The 15,116-nt window shown below is 33.5% G+C and overlaps 1 protein-coding gene across 1 annotated transcript; it reads right to left on the minus strand.

Moving 5' to 3' along the window:
- Positions 1-1,814: 1,814 nt before the first annotated feature.
- Positions 1,815-4,152, minus strand: LOC145805975 (uncharacterized). The gene is made up of 2 exons (XM_082901508.1): positions 2,988-4,152; positions 1,815-1,979 (listed from the first exon to the last, which is right to left on the minus strand). Exon 1 carries the CDS (start codon positions 4,145-4,147, stop codon positions 3,479-3,481), a length of 669 nt encoding a protein of 222 aa, XP_082757634.1. The 5' UTR covers positions 4,148-4,152; the 3' UTR covers positions 1,815-1,979; positions 2,988-3,478.
- Between the last annotated feature and the right edge of the window lie 10,964 nt (positions 4,153-15,116).

Here is a 15,116-nt window from a genome sequence, read left to right on the forward strand (position 1 = left end):
TCTCTCATAATATATTGAATATTGAAGTTTGTGATTTGTGGCATGGAAGACTTGGACATGTGAATTTAAGAAAAATTAGGAAAATGATGGATTTAGAATTAGTACCTAAATCACCTATTGATGTCAAATGCAAATGTGAAATATGTGTGCAAGCAAAATAACCTAAGAAATCTTATAAATCTGTAAAAAGAAATTCATAACTCCTGGACCTTATAAATAGTAACGTTTGTGATTCTAATAAACCACCAACTAGAGCAGGAAATAAATATTTTGTAACTTTTATAGATGATTGTTCTAAGTTTTGTTACTTACATTTAATTAAAACCAAAGATGAAGTGTTTAATAAATTTAAAATTTATAAAGCTGAAGTAGAAAATCAATTAGAAAAGAAGATTAAGAAACTTAGATCTGATAGAGGAGGCAAATATATTGTATATACCCTTAGTACTTTTTGTGTAGAACATGGAATTATTCATGAAGTAACCCCACCTTATTCTCCAGAATCTAATGTAATAGCTGAAAGGAAAAATAGAACTCCAATGGATATGACAAATGCAATGCTTATTAGTTCTAGTTTACCGCAGAGCTTGTGAGGGAAGCGATACTCACTGCTTGTGTTATTTTAAATAGAGTAATTGTGAATGACAATGATAAAACAACTTATGAAATTTTGAAAAAAACGAGTATCTAATCTTAAAATGTTGGAAGTGTGGAAGTGTCTAGCAAAAGTAGTAATTCCAGAACCTAAACGTAAGAAAATAGGACTCAAAACTGTTGATCCTGTTTTCTTAGGATATGCTCAAAATAGTAGTGCCAATAGATTTCTAGTAATAAATTTAGAAATTAGTGAAATTACTAATCATACAATAATTGAATGTTGTAAAGTTACATTTTTTGAAGATACTTTTCCATATAAAACTAGGATCTCAAATCAGGTTGTAGATAGAACTTTTAATACTAGTACTAGTGTTATTCCTTTGAGAAATGATTCTGAACATCTAGACATAGAATCTAGAAAGAGTAAGAGAAATAGAATAGAGAAAAACTTTGGAGATGATTTTTTATAGATTTTTAATTGAAGGAAAATCAAATACTTTTTATAGAAACTATGTGAACACACTACAACAAAAAACACATTTGGCGACCCAAAAATTGGTCACCAAAAGTACAAATTTCGTCGTCAAAAGAATCGACGACAAGTATATAATTGGTCGCCAAAGGCTTGTCACTAAAAGTATTGGCGACGAAATCAGAAATTGTCACCGTATGTAGACATTTAGCAACAAGCAAAATTGGTTGTCAAAAATTATATATTTTGTCGCTATAAAATTACAGTTTGTCGCTAAAAGGTTAAAATTTGGATAGGCTATGTAGTTTTAGCGACAAATAAATGCGTCGCCAAAAGTACTATTTAACGACAAAATTAATTTGGTCGGCAAAAATCACGTTTTTAGCGACGAGTAAGTTTTGGTTGCTAAAAGTTCTTGAAATAACCACAAACTTTTAGCGACAAAAACAATATGTTGTCGCCAAATATATTAACAGCGACCAAAATACCACCTGTCACTAAAAATTCACTACACAAATTTTGATTTCAATAATTTTCCTGTTCAAAATAATCCAAAACACCTGTTTTCCTGTGCATAATATATACACAAATGTAATGTAAATAATAATACACTTGTGCAAGACATTCATAATAATTCAAAATTAATAGCTATGAAAAATCCCAATAAACATAATTACAATTCTCTGACAATCTAAAACATAAATACCAAAGTACATACAAACTATTAACATCAAACCCATAAATACAATATCAAATCCTATGTCAAAATATTTTCAAAAACACAACCAAATATTTTGATGCTAAACATCTAATCAACAAGTCATTTACCAAAATCCTATGTCAAAATATTTCCAAAAACACAAAATCAAATCTTTTGATGCAACCCGAACTATTTTCCACCATTGCCAATCTGTCACATGAAAAAAGAAAAAATAATATTAGATTGACAAAAAAAAAAAAAAAACCTCGATATGAATTTCACAATTTTAATTTTAATTTTGTAACGGGAAGTCCAATCGAGTGCTGTTTGCTCATACAAGTTTGCTCATACAAGTCTATTTAGGCTTGAACAAGCTGCCCGTGCCAAGTTTCGGTGATTTCAGTGATCATTTTGCAATTTCGGCCCTCGAACGGGCCTTTTAAGTCTTGCGTTTTACATTTTTTCTTGTAATTTTCTAACCGGAAATCCAATCGAGGTCCCGTTTGTTCCCACAAGTCCATTTAGGTTTGAACAAGCTGTCCGTGGCAAGTTTTGGTGGTTTCGGTGGTCATTTCACAATTTCGGCTCTCGAACGGACCTTTTAAGTCTTGTGTATTACAATTTTCCTTCTAATTTTCTAGCTGGAGATCCAATAGAGGTCCCATTTGTTCCTACAAGTTTATTTAGGCTTGAAAAGGCTATCCATGCCAAGTTTCAGTAGTTTCGGTGGCCATTTCGAAATTTCAGCCCCCGAATGGGCCTTTTAAGTCTTGTGTTTTACATTTTTCCTTCTAATTTTTTAACCGAAAATCCAATCGAGGTCCTGTTTGTTCGTAGAAGTCTATTTAGGCTTGAACAAGCTGTCCGTGCCAAGATTTGGTGGTTTCGATGGTCATTTCGCAATTTTGACCCCCGAACGGGCCTTTTAAGTTTTGTGTTTTATAATTTTCCTTCTAATTTTCTAACCGGAGATTCAATCGAGGTCTCATTTGTTCCTACAAGTCTATTTAGGCTTGAAAAGGTTGTCCGTGCCAAGTTTCGGTGGTCATTTCGCAATTTCGGCCCCCGAACGGGCCTTTTAAGTCCTGTGTTTTACAATTTTCCTTCTAATTTTCTAATCGAAGATCCAATCGAGGTCCCGTTTGTTCCACACAACCAGACATATTAAATGAAATGCTTGTAGTGATTTGAAAAGTAAATTAGGAAAAATATACTTACAAAAGTGTTTGTCAATAAGATTCCTCTTATGGATAATTATTTTCATCAACCTGCATGCCTGCCCGATCCTTGGTCATCCTCATAAACTTCTCAATCTCTTCAAATCTTTTGTTTTGCATTTCAATCATTTTAGCTTGCTCTTGTGCTACCAGGTTCTGGGCTGCAATTTGTTCTTGCTGGACCTTGGACAAATTCTTCAATGACTCTAGTTCTTTTTGTAGGCTCGAAACCACCTCAGTATGTACTTGTGTAGTAACAGAAGATCTAGATGATGATGGTTTTGGACCAACTCCAAAGCCTTTTAAGTATCCCAATTTCTTTCCAAGAATCTCGATTGACAGTTGCTCCTGAGTTAAAGGTACTGCCCAGGCTCTAAAGACTCTTCACGTCGTTTTTTCAAAGCTTCCTATCAATTTGTAAACAACTTCAACAAATACCACCATTTACATAAATATGTAACTCTATTAATTGGCATACTTACATGTAATTGATCACATTTTGGCTTCATAAAGGGTCCATGAAATCACTTGATCACTTACCGGTAGAAGGTCTTTTAATATCCCCAACAACATGTTGAAAGACTTATTGCTCCACTTGTTCAACACCTTCACATGAAGCATCTTAACAACAAATGATAAAAGAGAAAACTTACGACACCCAGGGTACAACTCTCTTTGGGCATCATTCAACAATTTGTTAAAGTTGGGCACGTCCTCTTTTCCAACATTGTTAGCCACATCATCGTCATTGTCATTGTCATTGTCATCGTCCTCCTCATCCTCTTCATTTTCATCATCATTTATGGTAGTCCCCATGTAAACATCTTCTAACAAATTTAGAATTTCATCGTGATCTTCGCCTGTCTCTGCTTCCATTCTATCCCCAACACTTCCAAAGTCATTGTGGTTGTCATCATTCAATCCATGAGATTGATTCATGGGAACAGATTCTCCGTGATGCACCCAAGTCTTATAAGAAGGGGACATCCCTTTCACAACTAAATGATACTCCACAATTTTACAAGTATGTCGTTCACAATTCAAACAGTCCATACAAGGGCAACAAATCTTATCATTTGGCCCTACATTCATCATTGCAAATTGAACAAATGCCTTCACCCCATCTTGATACTGGGAACTCATCCTATTCTTAAGTAACATCCAACTCGTCCATATTTGGTCACCTACAAAGCCATGGTTCTGTGAAATTTCTTTGAATTAGAGAATTTACAAGATTATGGTTCCATATCTTTTGGTGACCCATAAGATTATGGTTCCACATCCCTTTCATGACCAAATGATGCATCATAATAGTAAGTGATAAACAAGAATTAATATTCAAGTAAAATATGCAATTTAGAGTAAAGGGTGCAAAAAAAATCATATAGTAAGTGATGAAATTGATATATAGATTACAATTGCTATATAAATTGTGGTCTTCAAATTGTTACATATTAGTTTAGTTATTCTTGGAAAAGCATATTCATCTATTTTAGCTATTTGACGTATTTCTTTGTTGAGTTAGACATGAAATTGAGATTTTGAAACCAAATATAGCAGCCATCCCTAATCATCGCACCTGGTCTTATTTTGTTTACATGTCAAATAGTTCCTTGAGTCATCTAAGTGTTTGTTATATCATGAATGCTCAAAACATTAAGTAAAAAATGTGAAGCTTTTAACAGCCGCATATTTAATATAAAAAAAAAGTGCCAAAATTCTCTAAATAAATTAAAAATGCCCTAAAATATAGTCAAGCTTACTTGATGTAGTAATTGCCCCCCAACGAATGATTGCAGCTTTTTTATCTCTTTACATTAGCCAATAACCTATAACATTTGAATTGTAAATCAAAGTTTAAATTAAAATTGCACTATACATGAAATTAATGGAGAGTGGGCATGAAATGAATGTTTTATGCCTCTACTAATGGCCCCGTTTTTAGCAGGATATGACAAGCATGGAGTATATTCAACAGTAATAAATCATGTGCATCTTGTCAAAGATTTGAGAAATTCAAATTCAACTCAATTACCTAAACAAGCTGAGGTTAAAGATCTGAGAAATTCAAATTCAACTCAATTACCTAAAGGTGCTGAGGTCAAGGACAAACTAGGGCTTTGAAAAACAATTAAACTTGAATTAATATGCACTTTTAGAGAGGGAGAGAGAGAGAGAGAAGATTACAAGCATAATATTAAAAAATGCTGATATTATTAACAATTTTCATATATTAAGCAGAGAGAGACAGAGAGAGTTGTTACAAATTGCTACAGTGACAAAATAAGTTAATTCGGCTTAATACATGGATCCTAATATATCCTAGCTCACAAATTTATCAGCAAGTAAATAAATGACATTAGACCAAACTCCAAGAAAGAAGAGGAAAAGCCAGTGCATGTTCAATAGATCTCTAAAATTCAGATTGAAACATGGACGTGCCATGTATGGAATTAGTACAATAAATGAAGAAAGTGTTATTATTAATAATAATATTTTTGCTTACATTTCTATTTTATTTTGTAAAAATATGTGTAATTAAATTTACTATAGATCCAATTCCACTCCCAAAACCAACAATCACATAGCCTTACTGCCGTAATTCAAAAAGAAAAAAAAGAAAAACATAGCCTTATTGCCAATAGTAGTTTTGTGAATTTAGTAGTTTGATTAGGTAATGTGTCATGATGATGTAGCAATTTTGTGAATTTAGCATCAAACGGCCTGTTTTCAGTCTTCAACTCAATATAAATTTCATAGCCTTACAAAATAATGATGCAATTAGCTATACAATGCGCTCTTCCAACTCCTCTTTGTAGCCTTTTGTTCTTGTTCTTGTACACAAGAATCTGGACAATAAGGTAAAAACAAAATAAATTAATTAATTAACAAACAAAAATAAAAACAAAAACAAAAAGGATAAGAACAGTGAAACATACTAAGATTATCACCTTTAATTAAGACACAACCAAGTGGATTAAAGAAACAGATAGACTCATAAAAGTGCAAATCTTAACACACTAGTTGCGTAATGAAAGAAAAAGAAATAAACAGATCATATTTCAAAGAATTCACCAACCAAAAAACACTTTTCAATAGTGAATCATTCTGTCATGTTGTGTTTGTAGTCAAATAACTTCAATTTTTTTAAGCTGTACAAAATTCAAAAAAGTAAATAAATAAACAAAAGTGCCATGAAGACCCTGCATGCTAAAGACATTATGCATCAATCGCTACAATGAATTTAACATTGTTGTCCAGGTTCCACATGTATTATATTTTGAACTAAAGAAATTAGCTTCTTCAAAAAAGTGCCAAAACCACAGGATCAGTAAGGATGTTGAACACTTAATCCCAGTTACTATGAAAAGCAAATATAGCATGCCTGATAAGAGAAAGAAAATACTCAAATACCACATTCATAACAAATTATTGATTCCACAATATTGTCAATGGATAAAATATTAATATATTGAATCTACTTCTTGGTGACAAAAGCATTAACTCAAACATACATGTACATGAAGAAATTTGTGCCAAAGGAGATGAAAGGAGAGTAATTACATAAGCTACCCAACTTTTAATAAAAAATCAAAATACAAGTACTTGATTTTATAAAAATCATTAATATTCTGTTTCTAACGAAGGAAACCATGCATAGATTTTTTATTAGTGAATATTATTTTAGGACAATAAATCTATGAAGAAAAAAAAAGAATTTTGAACACAAATCAATCCCAAAACCAAAATGAACAATGAAGTGTTGTCCTATGTTCCAAAATCAATCTCAAAATCAAAATATCAGCCCCAAAATCAGTCCCAAAATTATAATATCAGTCCCCAAAAAATACAAAATCAGAATATTAGTCCCGAAATCCAAAAATCAGTTCCAAAATCAGTCCGAAATTCAGAATATACCAGTCCTGAAAATCAGTTCCAAAATCAGTCCAAAAATTAGAATATCTCAGTCCCGAAAATCACAATATCAGTCCAAAAAATCAGAATATCAGTCCGAAAAATTAGATTGATGACAAAGAAGAAAAAGAGGAAGATGAGAGAGTGTGAGAGAGTGAGGGAAAAATCAGTCCCAATATCAATGTTGTGTTGTGCTTTGCCATGCCGAACAAGAGAATGAAATTGATGATAAAGAAGAAAGGGAGGAAGATGAGACAGTGTGAGAGAGTGAGAGTGAGAGAGTGAGAGGGAGAGGGAAAGAGAGACGAAGAAGAGGGAAAGAAGACATACCTCTTTGTCTTCTGTTGTGCCGCTTCAGGTTGTAGAATGAGATGAATATTAGGTCAATCTTGTTTATTCACCTAAAGGTCATTAAAAAAAAAAAAAAAGACAGATTCAAAACGACGTCGTTTTGACAAAATATTTATTGGCGACGAAAATCATTATGTTGCCATAAATATCATTCACCTTTCAGCGACTATTTTAATTCTGTCGCCAAAAAGTCACAATTGGCGACAAAAAGTTTCGTCGCCATATATTAATTTGGTCGCCAAAACATTTTTAGCGCTCCTGCGCAAAAAAATAAATTGGTGCCAACCATTTTTGGCGACCAATTGAGATATTTGTTGCTAATAGTGTATTTTTTGGCGACCAACACGTATATTGTCGCCAAAAACATACAATTGGCAACTAAATTCAATTTGGTTGCTAAAAAACGTCGCCAAAAATGCTTTTTGTTGTAGTGACATTAGATTCACCATTTTGGAAGGAAGCCATTAATAGTGAGATTGAATTAATACTTCAAAATAATATTTGGGAGTTGACCAATTTACCTCCTAGTAGTAAAGCTATCGTTTGCAAATGGATATTTAGAAAGAAATTAAAACCTGATGGAAGCATAGATAAATATAAGGCAAGATTAGTAGCCAAGGGATTTACACAAAAGAAAAGAATAGACTATTTTGACACATATTCACCTGCTTCTAGGATTACAACTATTAGAATCTTAATTGCTCTAGCATCCATTTATAATTTAGAAATTCATCAAATAGACGTTAAAACTGCTTTTTTGAATAGAGATTTAGAGGAAGAAATTTATATGGAGCAACTTGAAGGTTTTGTGATTAGAGGACAAGAACATAAAGTTTGCAAGTTAGTTAAGTCTTTGTACGGACTTAAGCAAACTCCTAGATAGTGGCATGAAAAGTTTGATAAGGTAATTTTAGAATATGGTTTTAAGATCAATGAACATGATAGATGTGTATACTTTAAAGAAGATAATGGATAATGTATTATTTTGTGTTTATATGATGATATCTTATTATTTGGAACAAATTTACAGATAATTAAAAATGTGAAATTCTTATTTATTTTCAAAATTTGGTATGAAAGATTTAGGAGAAACTTATCAGTGTGTTTGGTTTCAGCTTTTTGAATTCAGTTTTCTAAATATTGAGTTTTTTTTTTCGTGCTTTTTTTTTAGTGAATATTTTTAAAATTTTAAGCAACTTTTTTACTTTTTTAGATACACCTTACTTAGATGTGTCTAAATAGTAAAATATTTGTGAAAAAATATTTTAAAAAATTAATAAATACACAAAAAATATAAAAAAAAAGGGTACTAAATTTTTGTATTTGTGTTTGTATTTTTTGATATTTAGTAAATTTTTTGAAGATTTTTTTCACGAATATTATACTTTCTAAGTGTATTTATGTTAGGTGTGTCTAAAAAAATTTTAAAAAAATTATTTAAAATATTAAAAAATTCATTGAAAACATTAAAATGAAAAATAAAAAAGTTGAATTTTCTGAAAACCAAAACCAAACAAGCTATATATAATTTTAAGTATGAAATTAGAGAAAACAACCAAAGGTATTACATTAAATTAATCTGGAATCCTAGAGAAGATGTTAAAAACGTTAGATTATTATAATCGCAAACCTATTTCAACTTCTTTTGATCCTAGCATGAATTTAAAGGCAAATAAAGGTGCATCTGTATCTCAACTTAGATATTCTCAAATTATTGGATCACTTTTCTATATTGCTAATAAGACTAGAGTAGATATTGCCTATGCTGTTGGAAGATTAAGTAGACACACTCATAATCCTAGTAAAGATCATTGGGTTGCTGTGGAAAGAGTTTTTAAATATCTAAGAGGAACTCTAGATTATTCACTCTGCTTTAGTGGTTTTCCTGATGTGGTAGAAGGTTATAGTGATGCTAGTTGGATAACAGATAGTCTAGATGTTAAGTCTACTACTGGATATATATTTATGCTAGGTGGAGCATCAATATCTTGGAGTTCTAAAAATTATCTTTAGAAGTACAACATAATCAAAACTTATAGCTTTAGATGCTACATGTTTTGAAGCTGAGTGGATTAAAAATTTACTCCTTGATATTCCACTTGTGAAAAATCCTATTCATGCTTTTTCCATACATTGTGACAATAGAGCCATAATAGAACTTGTGAGGCAAGCACATACTAATGAAAAGATGAATATGCATATGCAAGTGAGGTATAATTCTTTAAGAAGTTTGGTGAATAAAAATGTTGTATATTTGAGTTTTTTGAAATCTGAAAAGAATATTGTTGATTAGTTAACAAAAGGTTTATCTAAGAATGTAGTCTTAGATTTATCGAGGGGGATGGGTCTAAGCCCATAGGGAGTCAACTAAGGAAGTAACCTGACTTCTGTGATTGGAGATCCCATGAAGGAAGTTCAACGGCTAGGAACAATCCTTATAGCATGACTCTTGTATTCCAACACTTTAATAAGGAGGCTTTATTAAATTGATTATTTATGTTCTCCTGCTCATCCATATGATATCAGTGCTAATGTGAATCTGATGGTTAAGGAAAAGTACTTACTCTAAATGAATTCAAGGCGGGCATACTCTCACAAGATAGACATCCGTCACTTCTATCTTTGGAGGATTCACCTAAGTGAGAGCGTCATGAAGCCACGACCGTGGAAATAGGGTTGTTCCCTAAAACTCTCATGAGAATCAAGATTGAGCACATGGCTGCTAATAGTGCTAACATGCACCACAATTATGTCTCATACCATAGATGTGACATGTTGAATTCTGGTAAAAAAGATTTAGTTCAAGACATGGTTCACTAAGATTCTTTTCAGAATGAAACTGTTAATACTAAGTGAGGTTCAAGTTTGAAAAACGCTTGCACCCTTTGTATTGTTTTAGTGTTACCCATATTATTATTATTATTATTATTCTGTATTTATTTGATGGTTTTACAAAGTTTTGAATCTTGTGGGGGATTGTTAGAGATTTCCTAAAAGTTTCAAAACTTTATTTGTACTTATTTATTATTTATTATATTATTTGTATTTATTTATGTATTTATTTTAACAGTCATAATTGTTTAAATTTTAAACTTATATTTGATTTCAAAAGGAATGGGTGTGTTTGTTCTTAACAGACACCATAGAGCCTATTTATACAGGACTCTAACTCAGGAAAAACACAACAACGTATTCTCTCTCTCTCTCTCTCTCTCTCTCTCTCTCTGCTCTTTACTGTATTCCTTATATTCTATGTTTCTAGGTAATTGATACATACTTGGCAAATCCTTCTGGTGCAATTGTGCATTGTGTCAAATCCTGTGAAGTTTTGCATTGCATCTTGGAGTGATTTGTGGTCGTTAAAACCTATATGCAGGGAGTGCATAACGACTTTAGGTATAGCGATTCTGGTTTTGACCCAACTCTTGTGGTATCCCAGACTCAGGTTTAATGCTTTCATATTGTCGTTTACCTCTTGTTTCCCTTTAGAATTGGCTTTCGGGTTGTGGTTGTGCGTTTGAAACAGGTTGGTTTCTTGTTTTTCCAAGCCTTTATTGCCCAAATTTTGGCTCTTCCGCTCGAGTGGGCATTCTTGAGCTCGAGCGGGATTTGTCAACTCTCAGTATTTCTTTTTGTAGGTCTACAAATATGGGAGAGTACATTGAACGCTCGAGCATCCAGTCCCATGCTCGAGTGGGGTCCTTCGTCTACAAATATACTAGAAGTGCGTATTCTACGCTCGAGCGCCACACTTCACGCTCAAGCGGACCTTTGTGTCTGATGCTCGAGCGTCACTTTCCACGCTCGAGCAGACTATGTGTATAATAGTCTGTGAAGATGATGTTTTGAATCACTTTTTCACTTCTCTCTCTCTAAAACTTTCCAAAAACCTTGATCTACACTTTCTCTCTCTAAAACTCACATTCTCTCTTAGATTTCATCTAGATCAGTCGATCTCTTCACCCTTGTGCCTCTGAGAAAAAGATAGAGCATCTCAAGATCTAAATTTTGATCCGAATAGAAGTAGGTTTCGGTGTTCTTGGAGTTTCTCTCTTGTTGGGCTTATCTTCTTCCTTTGAGGTAGAAATCTTTTCTACACCTTCATATGATATTTAGCTTAGTTATTTGTATCTTGTGTAACAATGATGTGATTTGAGGGTGTTATAAGCAAACCTAGGGGTTTGGGTATAATATGGAAAGAAGGATTGTTGTTGATTATGAAATAAATGAATGTATGTTGTGAAGATGAGATTATGATGGGTCAAAATGGTTGAGAATGTTATTTGGGTTGATATTTAAAAAAGGGGAATTTTTTCCCTAAAATGACTATCATAATTATTTGATATAAATATCTAAAATTGACATTGAAAATGTAAAATTGAGAGGGTATTGATATGAATGGTGGGATTGGTTATGTATTAACTCATTCTTTGGAAGTTGAATAAATTATCTATCATGAGATTAAATATCTGTTTAGAAATAATTGTATTGGGCTATCGGTGGAGGATAGCTATGAATGTTGTAGAAATTGCTTGAGGATTAGGAGAATTGAAACTAATCTCTTGTTGTTTGTCATTGAATATGACTATGTTTATATACATTGTACATGTATGATTATGTGGAAGTGGAAATGGGATGTACTCCATTGTTTGATTCTATGTTTTATTACATTGCATATGTATGAATGATTGTTTAGGAGGAGAAAGGAGATGGACTCCATTATAATTAAGTTGGCCGGAGTGTCCTGGGTGAAAGCCCCGAAATTATGCATGGGTGCCTAGCCTGCGGACGAAATATCCGTAAAATGGTAATTGTAGAGCTTGTATAGCCTACGTTTACATGGGTCTTGTTTGACGGTTGCCCACGAACGAAATATTCGTGAAAAAAAAGTTTGAAGCGCTTATATGTTGATGATGTGGTTATAGAATTAATCAGTTGCAGTCTCATTTGGATTGTTGAGAAATGATGAAATTGGTTTATGTAATGAAATGAATTAAAGGGAAATGGCTTAAGGATTGAGTTTGGTATCTTATGACTATAGAAAATGTGGATGTTTTTATCACTGACGTTGTATATGCATAGTGTACTTATACCTTTGCTAAATTTCATATATTGTGTTGGATGATTTCTACTGGGCTGTGACTCACCCTATTTGGGAATAACATTTTCAGGTAATGATGGCATGCCTCCACCAAGGCAATAGCATTGAAGGGACCTTTAGGAAGCAAGAGCTTCTTATTTTGTTTCATTTTGTATAGCCTAGGGCTAAAGTTTGTATTGAGCGAAGTTCATTTTGTTGTAACCAAGTCAAGGCTTGGAAAGGTGTAAGCCAATAGGGCATTTATTTACGTTAAACTCTTGTATTCGTTAACTTTATGTAATGAAAGGACTAAAACTTTGATTTATGCTATCATTTATATATGTTTGTGGATGTAATTATGATATTATTTTGGGGGTGTTACATTAGGACAACGTCTTTGATGTGCCTCTCACAATTACACTGCTTATTTTTTGAACCCTTTTTCTAATCTTCTTCTTATTCTGTTATATATATATATATATAAATAGTTTGATCAAATGGTAAAAAAACCTATTTTCAGAATCTATTTTGATTAATGTTTTATTCTGTTTAATATTAGTGTTTTACAAAATTGATTTAGAATAATTATTGTTCAATTCCCACAACAAAACATACATGTATGTACAATACGATATGTAAATTATATATATTTAGAACTGCTATGACAAATATAATTTTTTTTACAAAAGTAAGGGGGGCCATGGCCCCCCATAGTTTTCTCCTAATTCAATCCATGCCTCAATAGATAGGGCATTCTCCAGAAGGTGCACATTTATGTCTATATAAGCCCACTTTGGTAGCAAACATATTGTGGCACACCCTCCACCAAAAGTGATGGATTTTGCAAGGGACCTCAAGACTCCAAATAACTTTCTAGAAGTTTGAGTCAAGGTTGAGGTATCCTGAAGGCCTGTTGGTAAAGTTAGGAGCACTAAGTTGCGTGGCTAGATAGTAACTCAATTTAATTGTGTAGATTCCGGAGGAAATTGGGTGCCACACCAAATGGTCATCTTTGTTACTAGTTGCAATGGGAATGGCTAGGACAACCTCCAAATCCTCTCTAGACAACCAAGTTTTGAGTTCATTTTGCTTCTAAGTCTTAAAAAAAAAGATCAATAGCATCAGAAACTTTATGGATACTACACTCGTCAGGTTTATGTGAAGCAATGATGAAGCCTTTAGAAGAAGAGACCCACTTGTCCTCCCAAAAATTTGGTTGCCATTGTGGATTTTCCATCGTAGCTCATTTTGGAGGAGCTTTCTCATTTTCAAAAGACTAGACCAAGCCCACGAGGCTTGAGGGCCTTTAGAAGCTTGCAAGAAATTAGAATAGGGAAAATAAAGGCCCTTGTACATACGAGCCCAGAAAGAGTTGGGATTCATAAGAAGTCTCCATCCCTGTTTGGCAAAGGAGGGCTAGGTTGAAAGCTTTGAAATCTCTAAAACCCATACCACCTTGAGATTTAGGGTTGTCATTGTTGCCCAATTTACCCACAGAATACCTCTAACTTGGGGTCCCTTTTCCACCAATAATTTATAATGAGAAAATTTAGTTTGGAACAAAAAGATTGCGGCAAATCAAAACAAGACATGCTATATGAAGGTAGGGCCTGAACAATAACTTTAATTAAAGTCTACTTACTAGCTTGTGATAGTAGTTTGGACTTCTACCCTTGCATTTTAGCTAATGCTTTTTCGATCAAACTCCTAAAAGCCTCCGATTTAGATTTTCCCCATGAAGATGGAATGGCCAAATATTTTGCTCTAGGATTGGTTTGTGAAACACCTAATAAAGCATAAATGGAGCTTCGAACCTGTGTCGTGGCATTAGAAGAAAACATGATTCCAAACTTGTCAAGATTGAGAAGTTGACCAGATGCCTCACTATAAATTTTCAAAAACATCCTTAATCCGCCTGCACTCATTCAGATTCACCTTTAGGAAGAGGATGGCATCATTGGCAAAGAAGATATGAGATAGAATCGGGCATGATCTTCGCATCTTGAAACTTGAAATTTCCATATCAGAGATATCATGAGTAATAAGATTTGATAAGACATCAGCCACCAAAAGAAACAAGTATGGCGAGAGTAGGTCGCCTTGCCACAAACCACATGAAGGAATGAAAGAAGTACGTTTTGCCCCATTAGCATAAACTACAAACCTCACTGTAGTGACAAATTCCATAATTAAATTCACCTAGTTCGTATGGAACCCCAACTAAAGTAAAATTGATTTCAAAAAATCCCATTGGATCCTATCATTGGTTTTGTTGAAATCTAACTTGAGGGCCATATCTGCTTGCTTTCCTTTCTTATTCTTTTTAAAAAAATGAAAAGCCTCATGAGCCACGAGAATGCTATCTTGAATGAGCCTACCAGGGACAAAGGCAACTTGCCGTGGGGAAATGAGGTGATTCAATATCCCTTTCAGTTTGTTGGCGATGACTTTAATGATGACTTTAATGTTGAATTTTCTTAGACTCGTAGGGTGATACTGGTTAAGGCTTGTTGGAGCAGCCACTTTAGGGATTAAAATGAGGTTGGTATGATTAAGGTCTCTAAGAAGGTACCCCACTAGTAAAGAAGTTCTGAATTGCAGCACACAGCGCTGGTCCCATTTCTTCCCAATTCTTGTGATAGAAGATCCCTGGAAAACCATCTGGCCCCGGGGCCTTTAAAGACCCTAATTGGAAGGTGGCACATTTAATGTCCTCATCGGTGACTGGTCTAAGCAATCTATCATTCATCTGAGTTGAAATCTTTGGACTAACTACTGAGAGGG

This window comes from Camellia sinensis, chromosome 13 (assembly GCF_055761805.1).
Source record: "Camellia sinensis isolate YWXY chromosome 13, ASM5576180v1, whole genome shotgun sequence".
NCBI lineage: Eukaryota > Viridiplantae > Streptophyta > Magnoliopsida > Ericales > Theaceae > Camellia > Camellia sinensis.